At 41.1% G+C, this 24,383-nt stretch overlaps 1 protein-coding gene across 1 annotated transcript; it reads left to right on the forward strand.

The window, feature by feature from the left end:
* The first annotated feature begins 10,094 nt into the window (after window positions 1-10,094).
* On the forward strand, window positions 10,095-13,439 carry LOC124283392 (glycoprotein 3-alpha-L-fucosyltransferase A-like). The gene is made up of 2 exons (XM_046719443.1): window positions 10,095-10,284; window positions 12,201-13,439. Exon 2 carries the CDS (start codon window positions 12,212-12,214, stop codon window positions 13,379-13,381), a length of 1,170 nt encoding a protein of 389 aa, XP_046575399.1. The 5' UTR covers window positions 10,095-10,284; window positions 12,201-12,211; the 3' UTR covers window positions 13,382-13,439.
* Window positions 13,440-24,383: the final 10,944 nt, after the last annotated feature.

Below are 24,383 nucleotides of genomic sequence, written 5' to 3' on the forward strand. Positions count from 1 at the left end.
GGATCATCACCAAATCACTCCTACTACGGCAGGTGATCGCTCCCCACATCATAACACTTCCCCGGCCGAATCTGTCCACCTGGGGATCGCAAGCGTCGGCGAAACGTTCATGTCGACGTCTGTACACCCGCATTCTTCCATCGCGTCGTTCCAATAGAAATCGTGAGTCATCACTGAACCAGATTCTACACCAATTCGGTAGGTTTCAGGCCTGAACGTTGGTGCACCATTGAACTCGATGTCGACGATGTTGTTGTCGAAGCACAGGGCCAAAATAAGGTCTTCTGGCACGTAAACCAGCCTCTCTCAACCTGTTCCTGACGGTCTGTGCAGAAAGCCTCTTTAATCCGGGTATTTGTCGAGCGGTACTGGTCGCCGTAACTGTTCGATGACGCAGGTGATGTACCCGGATGTAGCTATCCTGCGCCGCAGTGGTCGCTCGAGGTGGCCCACTACGAGGGGCATCTGCTACCGCATTCTGCCGGCGATATCTCTCCCAGAGCCGTGAAATGGTGCTTTGGTGAACATTCATGCGTCGGGCAACTGCACGTTGAGACTGGCCAGCTTCAAGCAAACCAATGGCGATATGACGGTTGGCCTCACTTAGACGTGGCATTTTGCGTTCAACAATATTCCATATACAGTGAATAATCGACAGACAGCGATCAACCTGTTATACCCATCATTGAGACTATCTGACCCCCAACTTTCACGTGTATTGCATGTGAATTGTGTATTCTGTGACACTACACGCCGAAATTGAAAATCATGCTGCTAATACAGGTATTTTATGGATGGTGCGTTTTGTTGTGATGTTTCAAAACATAAACACCATGGGACTCATAAACAGAGCAAAACCTTTTGTAAAATGAATCACGTTTTAATTCATTGCTACATGAAATTGCTATTTTCATGATGCGTTTCTTTTTTAGGAGAGTATATATTAAATATATTATTAGTACAGAAAATATAATATTAGCAGACATATGGAGAAGACGCCGTATTTGCATACTATAGCTTCAATTGGAAAACTAATTTTTAAAGTGTAATTTTTGCACTTTTTTATCTCCTGTAACCTTATCTTTCTCGGACGAATTACCAAGAAAGAGTATACCAAAATACCAAAGAGTAAACATTGGAGAAAAGGGTGATTATTGAATGTTTAAAAACATAATGTTGCTTTGCTTTAATTTGATAAAATGAAAGCCAAAAAACATTTCATTTCTATTTCCTTGAGTACTTTCGCTAGCGGGATTAGAGTAGTTAGGCTAATTTACTTGGGTTTAGTGGGATTAATGCATTTGCACTTGTGTACTCGGGTGTACTTATAAGGTTAGTGCATTTGGACTAATGTAGTCGGGCTTAACTAGAAGGGGCGAGTGTAATTGGACCAGAGTAAAGGGGTCTATTTAGTTAGGTTAGTGCACTTGGACTAGTGTAGTGGGGCGTGCCTAGTGACGCTAGTGTCCTTGGGCCAAGATACTGGGGCTTAGTTAACGAGGCTAGTGCACTTCAGCCAAGATACTGGGGCCTACTTAATGAGGCTATTGCACTTGGGCCAAGATACTGGGGCTTACCTTATGAGGCTAGTGCACTTGGGCCAAGATACTGGGGTTTACTTAATGAGGCTAGTGCACTCCAGCCAAGATACTGGGGCTTACTTAACGAGGCTATTGCATTTTGGCTAGTGTTCTGGGGTTAATGTACTGAGGCTGTTATACAGGGACACAGATAAAGGTCAGACAGTCTTAAAGGATACCATTATTCAAGTACGTACGATATCTGGTGACAGAATGTGCCCAGAAAACACCTACTGTTGTCTCCAGGGAATACAATTATTTGGACTAATAACACCTCCGTTTCTGTATCCACCTTCAAGGAGTATTCGCAGTTGTGAAACTGCTGAGCATCAAACCATGTCTCGCTTGATCTGCTGCAGGGTACCTATCCTTGGGGCTGTGACAGTTCTAGGAAGTGCCTTGGTAGTGTTTTGTCTTGGAAACGGCTACACATTTGGTGAGTTCCTGTACAGCTGGTAGCGGGGCCATGTAGTACGCCATGCAGTACGCCACGCAGTACGTCATGCAATACGTCATGCACCTTACGCATCACTGATGTCAACGTTCTTGTGTTGTTTCGCCTATATGGGAATATGCAGTACGTCATGCAGTACGCCATGCAACTTGGGCATCACTGATATCAACGTCCTTGTGTTATGCTTCGCCTGGTATGGGAATATGCAGTACGTCATGCAGTACGTCATGCAGTGCGCCATGCAGTACGTCATGCACTTTCCACATCACTGATGTCATCATTCTTTTATTACGTTGCGCCTTGTATGGGAATGTGCAGTACGCCATGCAGTATGACATGCCGTACGCCATGCAGTACGCCATGCACCTTCCGCATCGCTGATGTCATCATTCTTGTATTATATTTCGCCTGGTATGGGAATATGCAGTACGCCATGCAGTACGTCATGCAGTACGTCATGCACCTTGCGCATCACTGATGTCAACATTCTTGTATTATTTTTGGCCTGGTATGGGAATATGCAGTACGCCATGCAGTAGGTCATGCACCTTCCACATCACTGATGTCAACATTCTACACCTAGTATAAAATAGTGATTTTCGAGCAGAGACATCATTCGATGTACAGCCGAGCTTGCCAGCCTAGACTCTCATCTCATTTTCGCTAGAGCTACCCATTTTTTCAGCAACTACTGACTAGACCTCGACATGCCGAGTGGAGTTTCCTTTATTGGGGGTCTCGTAAACTCCCAACTCGTCGAGGTCTAATCAGTGGTTTATGCGCGTGTGTCCGTACGCGTAAGTCATGACGCCGTCGACGGTGATCCACTGTTTGGTATCCATGGGTGACAAGGAGGTTTTATTCAGGGTGTTTACATAGATGTTGTGTTTGTCACTTCTCAACACGTTCATGGGGTGTTTGAACGTTTTATTCTTGAACACAGCTTGTTTTAAAAAGGCTTGCTTTTTGTGTTGTTTCAACACGTATTTCTTGACCCCTTTCGCCTTTCGGATCTCACCTTGCATACCCAGGTTGCAGGTTGCGATAGTGCACGACGTAATTGGTTTTGTTCATCAAGTTTGGGGCGAGTTTTTCCACCTGAGCCAGTGTGTTCTCACCCAACAAGTCTTGCTGATAGTCGGATATCCAGTTTCGATCGACCATTAATCGTTCGGGAGCAGCGGATAACTGTTGTGCGATTCGTGAGAGAAACATCAGGGAAGCTTTGTCGGATCCTGCCTCCATGGATATGCGTTGGGAGTTTCCGAGACCCCCAATAAAGGCATGTCGAGGTCTAGTCAGTAGTTGCTGAAAAAATGGGTAGCCCTAGCGAAAATGAGATGAGAGTCTAGGCTGGCAAGCTCGGCTGTACATCGAATGATGTCTCTGCTCGAAAATCACTATTTTATACTAGGCGCTGGGAGCGGTATACGTAGAAATAAGCCTATAAGAGGAAGTGGTCTAGAACCATCATTATATAACTACTCCTGGTATGGCAATATGCAGTACGCCATGCAGTACGTCATGCAGTAGGTCATGCACCTTCCACATCACTGATGTCAACATTCTTGTATTATGTTTTGCCTGGTATGGGAATAGTTTGGCTTTGTTGTAGATCAGTATAATACCGTTGCTGAGGTTAAAGGACTGTTATCCTATGCAAGTTGACATCTTAGTTCTATAATCCTGTTTTGTTATTTTTGAATGAGGTCCCTGCACTTTTAGTCATCTTAATAGTATATGTTTTAAGCGTATCATCCAAAAAGAAAACAATAATTACTTTTTAAAATACTGTGTCCATAAGCCTCCCTTGGTGAGTTTAAAAGGATAAAATGTGTTCTGTCGACTTTTAACAGGAGTGGGAGATATTTAAACTTTGCGCTGGCACCTTTTATCAGCTGAACTGTTTGGAAAAATACCATTGGAGTTCCGGTTCCGAGAAGGCACCAAGTACACAATTCTTGTCGTTCTAGCACAACTGAGAAGTATCGAGTAGGCATTAAATACCCATGCCTATTGCCCGTCATCCTGCGATTGTAGAGTACAACAACATTCTCTGACACCTCGCCACAGTGTATACAATCACCGATCATTAATTCCTAGGGTGATTTCTGGTTAGAATAGCTTCCAGAAACCCATGATTGTCCTAAAAGTGAGTGAGTGAGTGAGTGTTGTTTTTACGCCGCTTTTATCCATTTTCCAGCAATATCACGGCGGTGGACACTAGAAATGGGCTTCACACGTTGTACCCATGTGGGGAATCGAACCCGGGTCTTCAGCGTGACGAGCGGAAGCTTTAATCATTAGGCTACCCCGCTGCCTCTTGTCCTAAGAGGCGAATGAATGGATCGGTGGTCAGACTAAGTGGCATGGTTGATTGGATGCCATTGCACTTCAAGATAGTTGCAGGATGCTCACAATATCAATCAATCGTTTGTCTAGTCAACTCAATCACAGAGCTGGAATAAAACTAATTTGGGGTATCATGAAATCGGATGTTGGCCAGCAAAATACAACGTTCACACTTCGGGAGTGTGTGAGTGAGTCTAGTTTTATGCAGCTTTTGGCAATATTAATGCAATATCACGCCGAGGGACAACAGAAATGGGATTCACACATTGTACCCTTGTGGGGGATCGAACCCGGGTCTTTGGCGAGTCGAACGAACGCTTTAACCATTAGGCTACCCCACCGCCTGTAACTTCGGGTGTACAGAATCAATAAATAGACACCATCACGCAGGAAACATGTCCAAAGTGCGTTGAGAAAGTTGAGAATGAAATAGAGAGACATTATTGGAAACAAAGTGGATTGGACCATGCAGCAATCTAGCCAGCCATCATCAGGGTAGACTCTGACAGCAGCGACGCCGATTTGGACCACAGAGACACCGATTCACGGCTTCTGCATTCGGCAACACTGACTCCGATTGAACATCCAAAGTGGTAACCAGACAACGGCTTTTGAGATGACCCCCAGTTTCACTGTACACGCTTGTTGATTACCTGGCTGTTCTACCAGCAGGTGGTCTCCCTTTGTAAAAAATAACGAAAAATGATAACAAAATAAGTATTGTTAGCTGGGGCGGAGCCAGGATTTGGGGGAAATACTGGCGCTATACTGTTAGTAACCTCCCCGGCCCCAGACCCCTACAGCCCATAACCCCTGCAGCTTATAACAACAATGTGCATGGTCCAGTGCACTGCTAATCTCCTGCCTGTTACCTATTCCATACAATGGACCAGGCCAAATACTTAAAAATTAAGAGAATGATTTTAATGAGCAATAACTAAGAGTTTGAGATAATGGTTTTAATGAATGATAACAAAAATATTTTATCAAAAGTTCAATAATATTGAACTTGAGGTTTCATTAACTTCATCAAATATCATAGTGTCATAACATGTCATATGTTTTTGTGTTATGTTTTTCTACATATTATCTGTCAACCTCAAGCAAATTGGTTTTCTTCTCTCCCAGCCTCACGATCCACATTTTGTGTGATTTTTTTTATCTTGGTACCCCCACACCCCCACACCCCCCCCAAAAAACCCAAAACAAAACAAAACAAAAAACCCGCAAAATATGCAATACATGCATTACAAGCTTCAGGAAACAAAATATGCAAGAAACATTATCTGAGGGCCTGTACAACCCCAATATGTAAAATCAAGACAATATGTAAAAACTAACGCAATATATAAAAACTTAACACAAAACGTAAAATATAACGCAATATGTAAAAGATTAACGCCAAATGTCAAAAATGTCTTTAACGCAATATGTAAACACCTAACGCAAAATGTAAAAACAATTTTTAACGCAATTTGTAAAAGATTAACGGAATCTGTAAAATACAGCTTTATTGTTGTTTATTGTTTTGGCGGCTGAAATTTATTTTTTTAGAACTTTACTTTATTGTGTTTCAAAATACCTAAGCTATTGCAATATGTCTGACGAAATTAACCTCATTTCTGACTTAATTGATATCTGATCTTTTGGGTCGTTTAACACCAAAGTAAAGCCGATAATTGTGTAATATACATGTATAGCGATACATGATATCATAATCTATATTCGACAGTATCCAAGGAAATCATTTTATTCTCCATAGTATTTTTACATAAATGGTCATATGTGTTGTATTCATTATGTCCTAGTCAAGGAGGTTTTACCTTTTGGCCTTTTTTTTATCCCACAACGCGCATGTAGCGCAAAGTTGGGGACATAAAATTACCCTCCGCATTGGGTACGGTAACCAAGGTTCAACTTGGAATTCTGCAGATATAGGGTTTTTGTATTTTTTTCTTTTTCTTTTCATTGTTTTTGCTGAGAGACCAGTTTTGTTTTCAAATTTGTCCTATTAGTGGTGAATTAATAGCAAAATATTTTCCTTTATGGAATTAATGTATTAGTTATTTTCCTGGCAGTATTTTTTTTTAATCTCACCTCAAAATACACAAATGAAATGCTACAAATACTGATAAAAAGCTTGAGCCACCCTATAGAAATTACGAGAGACTTGGGAATTTGTTTCAGAAACACTTTGAATGAATTTTAGAGAAAATATGATGATGTATTTACAAATATTATATTACTCCAAAATGTGAAAATTACTGTTTAAGTATAAATGTGTCGCAGGACACAAGTATCTTTGATTTAGAAATGGTAAATCCATCTTGCAGTTTTAGGTATAATGGACATGCAAGATGCGTCGCAGTGATTCGGGTATTTGCATTCCAATCACATCTGATTTCCTTCAATCAAGTCACAGGTAATATTGCTGCAAATGAAATCGAGTAATACCAGAGACATTTGAGACTGGATCCCGATGGTGATCGCTCAAATTTAATGAAATAAAGTTATTGTATGTGATGCAATTTAAGTAATATGGAATATTGATGTAAATGGGTAACATGACTTGTTGTTTTAGGTTTAAAAAAACTGAATCCATCAAACATGCAAGAGAGAGAGTTGGTTTACTTGAAGCTATGGCGGTTCAAGATGCACGCAAGTAGGAACTATTCCAGTATTCCCTTAAACCGCCCATCGTTGTTTCATGTACACAGTCAAATCATAACGATTGGCGCTCTCTCTTAGATCAGTTGCTTGGCCGAAGTCCAATGGTCAGAGCTACCATCTCGATGCCCAGTACCAATTGCAATTAATTCGAACCCCCATGAACAATGAATTAAAATTGGAAACATTGCTACAACATGCATGTTATTTCAAACCAAATTATGAAGGATCATTAAGTGGTTTTCTTTAAAAACCCAATTCGGTAATCACAGATTATCAGCAACGGAATGTACAGTTTGAAGGAAAGGTCAAACCTTTTTGAATAAGACATAATGAATATAACCCAAAATACCATTTATGAAAACAAGTTTGAAGAATAAAATTATTCCTTAAAACTTTCGAAAATAGACTATAAGATCGATCAAAATATCTCTATATACAAGGAAATTATATGTTTATCGACTCTGCTTACATGTATACTGAACGAGGTAAAATTTTGTAAAAAAATGTAATATGAAGTTTATTTTGTAAGAAACATTCCGATATCTTAGTTTTTGTACATAAAGTCAATTTTTGCCAAATTTGTGACAAAAATGGATTTCGATCGCCACCCGTAATATTCAAACCTAAAAGTGGATTTTACATATTGCCTTTATTTTTGACATATTACGTTAAAAACTGTTTTTACATTTTGCGTTAGGTGTTGTACTTTTTGCGTTAAAGACATCTTTTACATATTGCGTTAATATTTTACGAATTGCGTTATTTTTTACGTTTTGCGTTAGTTTTTACATATTGTCTTGATTTTACATATTCGGGCCTACCATTATCCAAAAGGTACCAAATGACACACTGTTTTTCATTTTCTGCATTTTTTTAAAGAAATATAAAACAATGTATCTCAATGTGTTGTGATGAATGATTTCTCGTTAACCACATATCCCAACTATGTGGAATTTTGGATATGGCTTCAAAATAAAATGGAAACCTTTCAAACATTGGACATCGAGAATATAGTCTGGCTGACTACTTTTTGAACGCCCCTCGTATATACCACCCCAAATCATCTCAAATTATTTATCTCAGTTTATCTCCAGCACTATTACAACTGATATTATTAGGATTTGCAAAATCTGTCTACTCACTATGTACATCAGAGGCTAAAAGAAATAGTTCAACATTTAAGTCATCTTAATTATTTAAAATGAATGATTAAAACCCAACCAACAACAGCACAATCTCATTCCCTGCTCATCTGTATACTCTATGCAGCTTAATTTCACACTGTATACTCTACCCTGTAATCTATCCTTTAGTTCAGGTCATTATGTCAGACAAGTAAATATTGTTTTAACTAATTGTAGGGGTACTGGGCTGTAGCTTTTATTTCGGAGACAACCATACTGGCGGTCTGTCCATAATCTGTCTGGACCAGCCAATACAGTGATCAGCAACATGCGCATCGATCTATGCAATCGGGATACGATGACATGTGTCAACCAAGCCAGCGAGCCTGACCACCCGATCCCGTTAGTCGCCTCTTACCATAGTCATAGGTTGCTGAAGATCAAATGTAGCTCTGATCTTCACGGGTTAATACCATGTACAATTTATATAACACAAATCTACATGGACCTTGTTTAGAATTGAATTGAAGTTCTCATTTTACTTGGTAATATCATGAATTATATGATAGATGTTTTTTGTGTTTGCCAATTACTGATTGCACTTCAGGCTAAAAAAGGACGATCAGTGTGATGTTGTTACCATTGTATCCTGTATATATACGTTTTGGATATTTGAGTGATAACATGTTTCGAATAAATGTGAGAAACGTTTGTTTTACAAAATTCATTTCAACCAGCTATTTGTGAGAAAACGATTAACAGCATTCTGTTAGTGGACATGCTTTCATGAAATTAAAAAGTTTGGAGCAATAACATTTTAATATGATATAGAGAATGATAGTGACAATGATGATGATTGTCACAGAAAAGTATTGCGTGACTTGTTTATCATCTGTGTCACTTCCAGTAGCTGGTGTTACCCAAACACCTCCCTCTGGTAGGTAATAACAGGAATAGAAGTTATCAGAGCTTCTAGTATCTGTACTTTCATCCTTTCAAGATATGTAAGAAAAAATATAACCATGATTAATTTCTAATTTGTGCTAATGTATATTGACAACTCTTCATTAGACTATTTTGTATTGAGTGAGTGAGTTTATTTGTACACCGCTTTTAGCAATATTACAGCAATATAACGTGGGGACACCAGGAATGGGCTCCCCACATTTTATTCGGGTCTTCGGCATGACGAGCGAACTACTAGGCTACCCCACCGCCCCATATATTTTATTACACATTAATTAAATACGAATCCTGTGCATGAGGTTATTGGACATATAAGCATTCATTTAACTGTTTGTATTTATTCAAGTGCTACTATTCAAATTGATCTTGTTTCAGGGAAAGGAAGCATTGTACAAACAGAAGAGGGGAACCCGGATGTACTGTAAGATATTTTGCCAGTAAATTTAATGTGAAGAGGAGAGGCGACAATTAGAAGAAGGAAAGATGTCATGCAGATAAATATTTGTTAATGATATTTTGATTTTCTTTGCCCAGCTACAGGTATGTATGACCTATATGTATAACAACCAGTTTAATCTATAGATGCTCATTAAATGATTCTAACGAGATGAATGAGCAATGTTTGGTTTGCTATTCTAACTATAAACATTAGTTACCTTAAGTTTGTTTTATAGATTTAATGTTAGATTTAACGTCAATATCATGCATAAAATATATTATATATTAACATATACCTACAGCAGCCACAAAGACAACGAAACAGTGGTGGGCGTACATGTATGGTGTGGAAAAGCTATGAATCCCACCTAAAACTGTTAAATTACTGTGCATGTTATGACTGCAGAATAACAGTAATGTCAATATACACTTCCCTGCGTCTGATTCCTGCTTCATGATTCATTGATTAAATCAAAAGAACCGACTGACTCACAGTAAAATAAGGCTCCTATTTCAGAGAATAGTATGTGGATTTAAGCGCAGAATATTGCGCAAGTCTACAAATAGTATAGGGTTACACTGTCGGTGTAAGGTGTGCTGCCGGGTAGAGAAGGCTACGGTTCAGCGGCTGAAGATAGTAAGTGATTATGTAGGGATATATCTCGCTGGCGGACACCTGGATGAATACTGCTTGTTCAAGGTAGTGATGGTTTTTATTTAAATTTAACAAGCAATGTATTACCCTCCCAGTTACTAAACGTGCAAATATGTGATTCCAGCGTCAAATATGTCATTTGGCTGATAATGAAAACAACGTGATAGCACGATGTTAATGATGTCGCCACAATGGACGATATTTGTCTGCTTCCGTGATGAACACTGTGTCACACTGACCTGGGTGGCTGGCCGGCCGGCGAGTGTTTGATAGAGGTTTTCATGAGGTCATTGTATTTAAATGTCGAATGATAATATCATGTGCTCAAAGATCAAACTCTTTCAATATTAAATTATAAAACTGAAATTAGGTATATAAATCAGAAATCTGCAAATGGCGAAGGGAACGGTTTATTCAAAGAAGTTGCGCAATATTTCGCCACAAAAGATATTTGACAAGTATTATGAATAATTTATACTCAAACTAACAAGCACAATGACATTTTATTGTTTATTGTTGACCTGTTGAAATGTCCTATCGGAGTGGATTACGACAGTGTCTGATGTTGACATTTGACAATGAGGCCCATAGCACATGGAGTTTGCGACCCATTATGCACGTTTCGTCCAGCATTTTGAATGCATAATTTAAAAGAAAGAAAAAATACAATTATTTGTGATTGAGGTTATTACACAGAGGATCAGTGCGTAACATATGACGCAGTTTTGTTGAAGTAACTTATACCATTTGTAATTATATACCAACATGATATTCATATCGGCACGTTATATCGTTTACATAAACACCTTTCGTAAATAATCCCATCAATACCCTTTGTACCTTCTGTTTACCTACATGTTGATAACCACTTTGAATTTAGGGATAAAACCATAAGGTTTTTATCTGAAGTAGATATTCAATATCCAAGAGTGAACTGAAGGTACTAGACATGATTAATATATAACAACAAGACACAGCTTCCCTTTCCACTGTTCCTCAATCTTTAGATCGCTGCTGAAAGGCCTATGGAAACACAGTATTACCACCGAAATCTTGATCTATCCAAACATAACCTAAAGCGAACTGATAAACTTTCAACATGGCTTACCCTATCTGGCCTGGTTCCCGAGTATAAGTTGTTATAGGTTAACATTCATAGTCCGATTGGATGAACAACATCTTTATTCAAATAAATCAACATGTACAAGTATGATTAAACTGTTTATACGGAAAATATGTAAAGTACATTACATAGTACATTATTTATAGTACATTATTTATAGTACATTTCTTGGAGTGTTTAGAATTGATTATGTTAAGTCAATCAAGTACTTTTTCTAGAGGGGCGGTGGGGTAGCCTAGTGGTTAAAGCGTTGGCTCGTCACGCCGAAGACCCGGGTTCGATTCCCCACATGGGCACAATGTGTTAAGCCCATTTCTGGTGTCCCCCGCCATGATATTGCTGGAATATTGCTAAAAGCGGCGTAAAACTAAACTCAGTCAGTCAGTCAGTCAGTACTTTTTCTAGTGATGACAATAACAATCTATGTCAGCTATTCAAATGGGGACCAGAAAATCGCGAGCACCTTCCTACCAATTGGGATCAGTACTCTATAGTGACTGTGGATGCTGATGAATCTAAGGGGTGTTCTTACCAAGTAGTAAAGGCGTTCGCTCGATGACGTGGGTACGATGAGTGCAATGTGCAAAGCCTGTTTTTGGTGTCCTTACACACCGAGATGTTACTGGAATATCGCTAAAAGGTGGCGTAAAACCACACTCATTCTCATTTGCCCAAAAGGGAGGATTGACCTGTTGAAATGTCCTATCGGAGTGGATTACGACAGTGTCTGATGTTGACATTTGACAATGAGATGATTTAAGTGAATGTGAAAATGAAGTTTAATATGCATTTACCTGACTTACACCTTCTTGAGTAACTGTAGTGTGTTGTGTTTCAGCTTCGGCCACTATGACTTACAAGTACAAAATATGTTTCGTCACATGCCTGGCAACATCTCTTGCTGCTGTAGCTTTCTACGTGACAAGTGCTCGATTACTAGATGTGCGTCCATTACAAACGTCCAGTTCAACAACACTGAAGACAAGACAAGTGTCCCTCTTTGAGGTGTCTCTCAAGCATCCTCTCGTGCTTCATAGACGGAGTGTGAACATTACTTCAGCAGGTTACGAAACGCGGAAACGTATTGTGTGGATGAACGTCCCATCTTGGTACAAGACTGTAAAGTCCTTTGACCACTGTTACCTTCGTTCGTGTGAAATAAGTACGAACGAGGCACACATTTCATCTGCGGATGCTGTGATTGTCAATGGCGTTAATTTGCCTTCATCAAAACACCCAAACACCAACATGAACCAGGTGTGGATTATGTATGGGTGGGAAGCACCTCTTCACTATGATTCAAACACGATTTTCCGTTCTGACTGGAATGGACGTTTTAACTGGACATTGACGTACCGCCTGGATTCGGATATACCCTTTCCTTACAATAGGATCTTGTATACAGGAGGCACTGTGAATATACGTGATGTTCTAAGACGAAAAAGCAGATCAGTAGCATGGTTTGTTAGTAACTGTGGTACACCGTCAAAGAGGGAAGTGTATGTGAAGGAACTGCAAAAATATATTGATGTTGACATCTATGGTGCCTGCAGACATAACAAGAGTTTTGACTGCCCCAAAGAAAGGTCCTTCGATTGTTTTGGCCTGTTAAACACAACGTATAGGTTTTACCTTTCGTTTGAAAATTCCCTTTGTAAAGACTATATCACAGAAAAGTTTTACAACACGTTCATGACTTCAGCTATTCCCATCGTTCGTGGAGGCGCTGACTATACACGTCTTCTACCAGAAGGAACCTTCATCAACACGGCATCCTTTGACAGTCCCAAGAGTTTGGCAAATTATATCAGATATTTGGAGAGAAACGAGACAGCTATTGGTGATATTCTGCAAAAGAAGCACAAGTATGCATACATTAACTCAGAAAGAACGAACTTTGATTGGAGGTGTCAGCTGTGTGCCAAGTTACATGGTAATATTACAACAACGCATTACACAGATATGAAAGAGTGGTTAAAGACTGGAAAATGCCAAGAACAGCCAAAAGATCTGCCCTAATGCTTGGTGTTGTTAGAAACTTGTCCTAATCGGTAGATATCATAACGTGAATTGCAAACGAAAAGTTTTTGTTCTCAGTTACTTCTTGGAACACACTAGTTACAGTGAGCGAGTGGATGAGTGCACACGTGTTAACAATATTCCAGCAATATCAGGACGGGGACACCAGAAATAGGCTTCAAGCATTGTACTCATGTGGGGAATCGAACCTGGGTATTCTGACGTGCAATCGCTTGAACCAGTAGGCTTCACGAAACCAAATGAGACGCCCTCCCCACACACGCTGTCACCTACACACAGAGAAAAGTGTCTTTTACGCCACCCTCACTACACTTACACGTTACATATATCAACCCCAAAAAAGAATGCTACTTCTCCCTAGCATACTAACAAACAACAACATGTAATGAATAGGACAAACTATTACGTGAGTGCCAAGCACCATTTGAGCATTTGAACAGTTAATTTACGACGATAGTATCAGCTGTATTCACATGTGAATAAAGCAATACATTTCTCAGCTGAAAATAATGCGACATTCATTCATTCACAGCACTCATAACGTCACAACGTGAACCACCTTAAATGTACCAGTTAAATTTGAGTGAGTTTAGTTTTACACCGCACTCAGCAATATTCCAGCTCTGTAAATAATCGACTTTGGACCAGACAATCCAGTGATCAACAGTATGAGCATCGATCTGCGCAACTGGGAACCGATGACATGTGTCAACCAAGCCAGCGAGCCTGACCACCCGATTCCGTTTGTCGCCTCTTACGACAAGCATGGGTTACTGAAGGCTCATTCTAACCCCGACCTTCACGGGCCAATCAGTTAAAAGGTGGACCTCTTTCAGGTGGCAAGAACTAGCTCAGAAATGTTGTGAAAAATAAATCAAGATGTTGTTAACCATAAAATTTGTCTTGTTTTACTACACCAACTTCTAAATGGCTTTGAAGAATTTCATCTTAAATGTACCAGTCAGTTGATGGTGGACCTTGGTCTCGACTGAAGTTCCATCCTGTAAGGAACAAGAGGACAAATGTACCTAATTTTTCTGTGGTAATGGGGAGATTGCCACTGCGTTAAAAGTGCTAGGCATCGTCTAGTCTTCCTATGGATAACATTTGTCAAGACACAGAGATCAGGCGCTAGATGGATCAATCTATGGGTCCTTAACTCTCCTTTACGATTATTTACATCATTCCATAGCTGGGAAAACAGGCACTTTCAACTATAACCATTTCTGCTTCAGGATTGAGAACTGACTAAGTGTCATCGACTGGACATAGATCCCATCCAGGGCGATTAGGTGCTTGGCTCTGAGGTGTAGGTTCTAATACCGCATGGGACTCAACCTCACAAAAGTACTAGAATCTGTACTTTATTCAGAAAGTGTAATCCCAAATACGGCATGTGTTACATTTGACCACTTTCCAAATAGCATTGTGTATTCAAATCTTCGGCCGTGGGAGCTGTGCCAATTTACACATATCAGAGGGGTACACAAAGCCGGTGGTCAAGACTACCAGTTATCCGACTCCCATTGTTGTGGAAGCCGTGGTGGCTAAAAGGGTATGAAGGTACACTTTATGTGCTGGCGATGAGGTGCCTGATTCTGAGGGTGTGGGTTCGAATTCCGGATGGGTCTCACACAAGCCAACCAAAGTACTAGAATCTGTACTTTACTGAGAAAGTGTAATCCCAAATATAACATGTGTTACACACTAACACAAGTTTGTATCACATGGGAAATAACTTGTACAGGAGCCACGAGAGAAAAGAGTACAGGGGGGTCGTGGGATTCAAGATGACCGAGGACAGGATCAGACACCAGGGGTCCACTCTGAGCTACCTGCCATATCCATGGTAGGGGACAATCACGCTGGAGGTGTGGCCAGGGCCCAGCATGAGACGGTGATTGTAGGACGCTTCACGAGGATATCACTGACTGACAGGACCACACTACTTGAAAATTTTACAGAGACATCCCTGAAAAGTGTACATACAGTTGACTTGTGTCGGTACAATTCATGTAATTCATTCTCAGCTTTAAGTGATAAAGCCACTGGCGGCGCTTCTATTCTCGTGAAACTAGTCATCGCCATCAACACAGAACATGCGGCGCAGATAATACTTGGCCATAACAGCTGTTTGATAAGAATGTTGCATGCATGCTAGTACACAGTGCTCGTATGGGCCCATCCCTTATATACTTAATACCCATTGATAAATAACGTTTAACTGACACCTTTTAAATACCCCATGAATAAATTTGAGTCGGTGCTGGATTGCCGTTATATATTCTTGTGCCACTCCTGAGATGTAAGGCTGACCAAGTGAAAACCTAAATGCGCCTGGTCAGAATGTCCTTCTATCAAGAGACAATGCAATAGGCAGATATTCAAGAAGAGCCACGATAAGCTTCTTAACCTCTCGACACAGTGCATAGACAAGGAACAAGTTCATTCCTGTCCAAGACAGCTACTTGATATCGTCACCGAAGGACTTCCGATCCCGATCCAACGCAGCCAATATGAACTGATACAATTATTCAAACAATCTGAATATGCTGTTTCGACACTATACATAGATGAATACAATATTGAAGCTATTGTATAGTTGATAATAGTAATTATTTGCTGGGGCGAAACAACCTCTTAATGGTGTGAAAAGTATGGGATGAAACGACCCGGGTGAAACAGCCTGGGGTGATCATGAACGTGTTTGGGATGAAATAACCCGTTACCTTCTGCACGTGATCGGTCGCTAACAGATCCATATATTTGTAACGAATTTAAATGATCAGTCTACGATAACCTATGTGGAAGTGGCCATTTTCCCACAAAACTTTCCGGTATAAACCCTAATGATGATCCTCCCGCAACAAGGCGGAATTTCAATAAGACCAAGTGGCCTTTATTTCAGACATTGTGTACTGACGAACTGAAGTATTACTGTTTCGCCATTGCTATGGATGCTATTCAGTTGTTCTCGGACAAACTGAATAAAATAGCTGATGAAACTATTCCTAGGTTCTCTACGACACCACACGTTCGTAAACCATGGTTTACTGACGATGGCAAACAGGCCAGGAAGTGTAGAAAGAAGGCAGAGAAGTACTTTCTCCGGCATCCTACAGTTCAGAATTTCAGTGGCGTAAACATAAATAGGCTCGACGTGTATTTAAACAGAGTAAGCGTCAGCCTTGGCGAAAATATGTTTCCAAAATAAATTCACGCACACCAGTTTCAAAGGTGTGGAACATGGTCAAACGAATACAGGCAAAGGTTCAAAATTTTGAAGGACGGTGACAACTTATTAACTGACACAGCTGATATTGCCAACAAACTTGGTGAGACTCTCGCCAAGCATACGTCTTCTTCCAACTATGTCCCTGAGTTTCAGAAACATCATAAACACGGAGGTGGGCGAGCTGGCTAAGGCGACAGGTTAGTGATCCAGCGAGAATGAGGTGTCGGGATCGGGTCCACCTGTGACCGGGTGTGAAAACCTTGGAGTCATCTTTGTGTGCAGACTCTTTCATTGTTGTCACAACCCCAAGTGTACATTACACAACCCTGTGCACGTAAAAGAACCCACGAATCCGTTGGTATATGACCAGATGGTGGCCACATGAATACGTGCAAACACCTAGTTGCGGGTACAGCAACTTGCAGTGAACTTGGACAACGTACTGTGACTATGTGTCCCAGTCCACCCAGCTGTGCATGGGTACCTCGTTAGGATGGGAAAGCCACAATAACTCGGTGCGGCTAGTTGCTGCAAGAGTTGTATACTCCCCAGGGAGTTGAGATTGATAACACGATGTGCCGTTGAGACTGACATCTAATGAACGAGGGAGAAAATACCAGTGCCTTGAGCAAGCACTAGTTGCCTGGATATGTGCGTTATATAAATATCGTATAATAATAAACAGGAGAAAGAATTAATTTGAACTCAAACAATGGCGGGGACAATAATGAACTATTTTCTCTACACGAGCTTCACGCTACCCTTGAGCAAACGCATGATGCAGCAACGGGAGCTGATAATATAAACTTTCAGCTCGTGAAGCATTTACCTATCTGGATGGTTTTGGTGGTGCTGGCGATGTCACTAAGAACCTGAACGGGTCACGTTTCGCTACCGACAACAACGACATCAGTGTCTGTGCAGGATCCAAAGGTATTGGATGTTAGTACAATCCTGCTGGGTGCACGATTTTGAAGTTTGACTCAGATGAATTGCATTGGTCTGTTAACCGAACCGGAACAATTGAAGTGGAGAAAATCCATATAGTTCAAATGGAACTAGTTACGGTATTCTGGTTTGTCGAAGATGACCTCGTCATTTGATCAAATAGCGTGGTTGACTGACCATCCTTGTAAAACAAGTATGCTTAACGATCCATATTTTCTTGGTAGAAGATGTAGATGTAGGGAGGCTTAAGTTCGAATTAATGTCCAGACACAACAAGGAAGGAGCTCCAGTGTAAGTCAGCACATATAACTGTACACGAACAGGCATGCAATTTCCGTAACATGAAGAATTTGGTTTTTGCTCCTTTTAGGAATGCAAAACAAGTTATCAGTCTTCCTTCACACCGAGTATGACATTTCCTTCCTCGAATCCTGAAGTATTATTCAGTAGTATATCTTTTACTATGTCTGGAGTGAGGAAGTGTTTTGCTCAATATCATGACGGAGGACGTCAGAAATTAATGGGTATAACAAGGACCGGTCGGCTCTGAGTTAGTATATTCTGAGTAGGGTATTCATGCTTAACCGCGGCATGGTATCTCATTCAGCTAGCACTGTAAAATCAGTCACCTCACCTCACCTCACCTCACCTCACCTCACCTCACCTCACCTCACCTCACCTCACCTCACCTCACCTCACCTCACCTCACCTCACCTCACCTCACCTCACCTCACCTCACCTCACCTCACCTCACCTCACCTCACCTCACCTCACCTCACCTCACCTCACCTCACCTCACCTCACCTCACCTCACCTCACCTCACCTCACCTCACCTCACCTCACCTCACCTCACCTCACCTCACCTCACCTCACCTCACCTCACCTCACCTCACCTCACCTCACCTCACCTCACCTCACCTCACCTCACCTCACCTCACCTCACCTCAACTCAACTCAACTCAACTCAACTCAACTCAACTCAACTCAACTCAAGGACCTAACTCATCGTATTGCCCTTTCCCTCGAACCATATATATATATATGACTATCGACGCCATTTTGAAAATGGTTTATACAGTCAAATCTTTCTGATACGAATTTCCTGAAGTGTCTCTCTTACAAGTTACCTGTGTTTGCAGAGGGAAATATAGATTAAAGTGAATATGTCAAGTTAGTCTCAAATCAAAAAGAATTTCACTTGCTAGAATACCGGGAATACCAATTGTTAGATTGGATATGTCTCACCGGTGTCGGCTAATGGTGTCGACTTTTGGATTTTCAGCCTCAGGACGTCGACAAGCGACCATTATTTGTAATTATACAAAGCTTGATCCGTTTTTAATTGACCTATTACTTCACATCAACATATATATAAGATCGAACTTCTGTTTGTTGGTGAAGGAATTCTTGGAGAACCTGAAGGTAAAGCCATCATCGACCCTGACCCCGATGCCGTCCCTCTACGAAGAAGGCCTTATCGAGATGAGAGATGGCGCCTGGAATAACGAAACCAAGGCTCTGGTTTCTTCCATGCCACCTTACCACAGTGCACGGAACCTCCTTTACCGAGCCAGACGTGCAGTTCTACCTCCTCTAACCCTCAGATGACAGGACCTGGTCATCCGGGACAGCTACAAGACGACATGTCCAGGGAGCATCAATCTACGCAATTGGGAACCGATGACATGTGTTAACCAAGTCAGCGAGCCTGTCCTACCGATCTTGTTAGTCGCCTCTTACGACATGCATGGGTTACTGAAGATCAATTCTGGCCCGGATCTTCACGGGTCGGACTGGAAAGGAGCAGGGGGTCTTGACACGTGGGTTTTCTGGAGAGGTGGATGAGCCTTACCAGGTGCTGATACCAAACATTCATGACAGTTGGATAATAACTGATACTTAGAAGCTCTTTCTCGCTTGTGAATTCAGTGACCTTGAAACTGTGGTAATCTAGACTTCCAACATGACTTGCATGGACTGTGTTGGGTATATGTGCTTCGGGGTCTGACTAACAGACTTAGTCACCTTCCTATGACAGTAAGTAGTATATATTCTGTAAGCCATTAAAAACGCAATTGGTATTTGTTGTCCTGAAACTCACAAAAGTTCTATTGAAGATTTTTGCCTGCGATACAGAGGATGTTGGTATAAAAGGCTGTTATTCTGGCCCATTTCGAGTTCGAGTCCCGGAGCATTCCTCTCACATGAACTTTGATACTTAACACTGAACCTTTGACATTTCTCGTAAACACAACCACATTCATGAAACACGTTGTGCACATGCATTACCTGCACCCAGGCCCTGTAAAAGCACAGGAATTGTGGAACTCAATCACTTTGAGAAAATGCCACACTTGACACAAGACGAAAGGAATCAGGTTATCGGTATGTTCAGCGAAGGTGCTTCAGATGTGATGATTGCCAGGCAATTTAATGTGCATCCATCCACTGTAAGTCGACTCAGACAACGTTTTCGGGCTACCGGAAGTGTTGCTGATCGTCCGCGACCTGGTGCACCACCTGTGATAACAGCTAGACAAAACCGCAATATCCGAGTTTCACACTTGCGAAATCGGTTCCAAACAGCTGATGATTAGGCAAGCAGGACAATTGGGACAAGTCAACGTCATTTCAGCGCCCAAAAGGTGCAAGGACGCCTTGCTACCTTCAACATCCGGTGTCGTCACCCGTACCGTGGTCCAACCTTATTGCATCGCCACAGACTTGCCAGACAGCGATGGGCAGCAAATGGGGCCAATCTTGGCAACAGGACATGGCCAGATGTCCTTTTTTCAGATGAATCCAGGTTTAACTTATCCTTTGCAGATGGACGTCAACAGATTTATCGACGTAAAGGAGAAAGACTTGCGCCAAACTGTGTCCTTGAACATGATCGTTTTGGAGGGGGTGGTGTCATGATCAGACCACAGACCATCAGAGGCTGCAGACCATGCAACAGCTGTTCCTGAGAAATGTGTGTCTTTCAATGCCCCAAAGACTGCGAGCATGTCTTGCAGCGCATGGTGGACACACACGATATTGACTGCAAGTGACCCCTCTTTTGTTTGATGTCGTTTTTGCGTCACTGATGTTGTTGTTGACTGGACATTTTCAGATGAAATTATTCACAGATGTTCACTTAAAACATATCTGCCAGTTAGGTTTATATATGTTGAAATTGGTGTGAGTAACGAAAGTGTGAATGTCAAAGCGTTTTTTAATGGCTTACAGTATAGATAAGAGTAGCTACAACAGTTGCAAGATGATTAGGATAAACCAAGAGGACTGAAAAATTGACCTTTATCAAGTCCTTGCGTGTAGCATAATCATTCGTGAGGAGAAATATTCTGTACCTGTTTTGATACAGAGAAAAGTGGAGAGTAAATTGGAGAGCAGATTGGAGAGCAGATGGAAATAAGAGCCAGGGCGGGGAGACAGGAGAGTGCGAAAGAGAAGTGAAGGGTGGTGGGGGGCTGGGGAGGGGGAAGTCAACTTCCAGCCAGCCAGCTACTCATTAGACTGGCTAACCGGAGATGCATCAGTGCATGTCACAATTGTATAGCTGAAGGATACACCTCAACCAGCCTAGGACGTATATGTACACACCCTAACAACATACGCCTTCTCAGTTGAGTTGTAACCCAATGATGACAGAGTTCAGGAAACATTTAAGAGGCGCCAGGTCAAGTTTCTAAAAGTCGCCCTTCTACAATTTCAAACCTGAGATTGGTGTGATTTCAAAACATGGAATTCAACAATGGATGACTGCATTTACATAATGTTCATTAAAACACTCGCCTGTACATATTCAAATCACGTTGCGACAGTGTTGTATCGGTGCTGTATCAGCAATGTATCAGTGTTGTATTAGTATTGTATCGGTGCTGTATCAGTATTGTGTCGGTGCTGTATCAATATTGTATCGGTGTTGCATAAGTGTTGTATCGGTGCTGTATCAGTATTGTATAGGTGCTGTATCAGTTTTGTATCGTTGTTGTATGAGTGTTGTATCGGTGCTGTATCAGTGTTGTATCGGTGCTGTAAAAGTATTCTATCGGTCCTGTGTCAGTGTTGTATTGGTACTGTATCAGTGTTGTATTGGTACTGTATCAGTATTGTATCGATGCTGTATCAGTATTGTATCGGTACTTAATCAGTATTGTATCGGTGCTGTATCAGTGCTGTATCGGTGCTGTATCAGCATTGTATTGGTACTGTATCAGTATTGCATCCGTGTTGTATCAGTATTGTATCGATGTTGTATCAGTATTGTATCGGTGCTGTATCAGTATTGTATCAGTATTGTATCGGTGCTGTATCATTATTATATCGGTGCTGTATCAGTGTTGTATGGGTATTGTATCCGTATTGTATCGGTGCTGTATCAGTATTGTATCGATACTGTATCAGTATTGTATCGGTGCTGTATCAGTGTTGCATCGGTGCTGTATCAGTATTGTATCGGTGCTGTATCAGTATTGTATCGGTGCTGTATCAGTGTTGCATCGGTTCTGTATCAGTATTGTATCGGTGTTGTATCAGTGTTGCATCGGTGCTGTATCATTATTATATCGGTACTGTATCAGTGTTGTATGGGTATTGTATCCGTATTGTATCGGTGCTGTATCAGTATTGTATCGGTGCTGTATCAGTGTTGCATCGGTGCTGTATCAGTATTGTATCGGTGCTGTATCAGTATTCTATCGGTGATGTATCAGTATTGTATCGATGCTGTATCAGTGTTGTATCGTGTTGTATCAGTTTTGTATCGGTGCTGTATCAGCATTGGATCGGTGCTGTATCAGTATTGTATAGGTGCTGTATCAGTGTTGCATCGGTGCTGTATCAGTATTGTATCGGTGCTGTATCAGTATTGTATCGGTGTTGTATCAGTGTTGCATCGGTGCTGTATCAGTATTGTATCGGTGATGTATCAGTATTGTATCGATGCTGTATCAGTGTTGTATCGTGTTGTATCAGTTTTGTATCGGTGCTGTATCAGCATTGGATCGGTGCTGTATCAGTATTGTATCGATGCTGTATCAGTATTGTACCGTTGCTGTATCAGTGTTGCATCGGTGCTGTATCAGTATTGTATCGGTGCTGTATCAGGAGTGTATCGGTGTTGTATCAGTGTTGCATCGGTGCTGTATCAGTATTGTATCGGTGATGTATCAGTATTGTATCGATGCTGTATCAGTGTTGTATCGTGTTGTATCAGTTTTGTATCGGTGCTGTATCAGGAGTGTATCGGTGCTGTGTCAGTGTTGTATCGTGTTGTATCAGTATTGTATCGGTGCTGTATCAGTATTGTATCGGTGCTGTATCAATATTGTATCGGTGTTGCATAAGTGTTGTATCGGTGCTGTATCAGTATTGTATAGGTGCTGTATCAGTTTTGTATCGTTGTTGTATTAGTGTTGTATCGGTGCTGTAAAAGTATTGTATCGGTCCTGTGTCAGTGTTGTATTGGTACTGTATCAGTGTTGTATTGGTACTGTATCAATATTGTTTCGATGCTGTATCAGTATTGTATCGGTACTTAATCAGTATTGTATCGGTGCTGTATCAGTGTTGTATGGGTGCTGTATCAGCATTGTATTGGTACTGTATTAGTGTTGTATCGGTGTTGTATCAGTATTGTATCGGTGTTGTATCAGTATTGTATCGGTGCTGTATCAGTATTGAATCAGTATTGTATCGGTACTGTATCAGTGTTGTATGGGTATTGTATCCGTATTGTATCGGTGCTGTATCAGTGTTGTATGGGTATTGTATTCGTATTGTATCGGTGCTGTATCAGTGCTGTATCGATACTGTATCAGTATCGTATCGGTGCTGTATCAGTGTTGCATCGGTGCTGTATCAGTATTGTACCGGTGCTGTATCAGCATTGGATCGGTGCTGTATCAGTGTTGTATCGATGCTGTATCAGTATTGTACCGGTGCTGTATCAGTATTGTATCGGTGCTGTATCAGTAGTGTATCGGTGCTTTGTCAGTGTTGTATCAGTATTGTATCGGTGCTGTACCAGTGTTGTATCGGTGCTGTATCAGTATTGTATCGGTCCTGTATCAGTGTTGTATGGATGCTGTATCAGTATTGTATCGGTGCTGTAGCAGTATTGTATCGGTGTGGTATCAGTATTGTATCGGTGTTGTATCAGGATTGTATCGGTGTTGCATCAGTGTTGTACTGGTGTTGTGATGGTGTTGTACTGGTGTTGTATCAGTTTTGTACTGGTGTTGTGATGGTGTTGTGGTGATGTTGTAATGGTGCTGTATCTGTGTTGTGGTTGTGTTGTGATGGTGTTGTACTGGGGTTGTATCAGTGTTGTAGTAGTATTGTATCAGTGTTGTACTGGTGCTTATATACTAGCTGTTTGTCATTATCAAATAAAAAATTGTTTTAAATCGATGTCGCAAAATGTATAATATTTCTTCAAAACAACTAAGGTATCCTGAACATCTGCATCTACATGTACGTTCATGTTTTGATGCCGCCATACAGCTGGAATATTGCTGAGTGCGGCGTAAAACTAAACTCACTCACCCACTCATCTTTTGATGACAGTCTACCTGCAATGCTTTATGCTACGGAGCTAGGCATCAGTGATATCAAGATTCTTGTCAACCAATTATAGTTCTTTTCTTTTCGTGGACGACATGTTTGTTGAAATCCAATAGGATAAAGTCTGCCGAAAGCAGTGAATATGTTCGATGTCCGCTGACCGTTCGTGATTGTAAATGATAGCTGGTTCGGAGATGTGCAAGACTGCACATGTGACGTTATTCAAT

The sequence above is a fragment of the Haliotis rubra genome, unplaced genomic scaffold (genome assembly GCF_003918875.1).
Source record: "Haliotis rubra isolate DU_JTF1 unplaced genomic scaffold, ASM391887v1 Scf314, whole genome shotgun sequence".
In the NCBI taxonomy this organism is placed as follows: Eukaryota; Metazoa; Mollusca; class Gastropoda; order Lepetellida; family Haliotidae; genus Haliotis; species Haliotis rubra.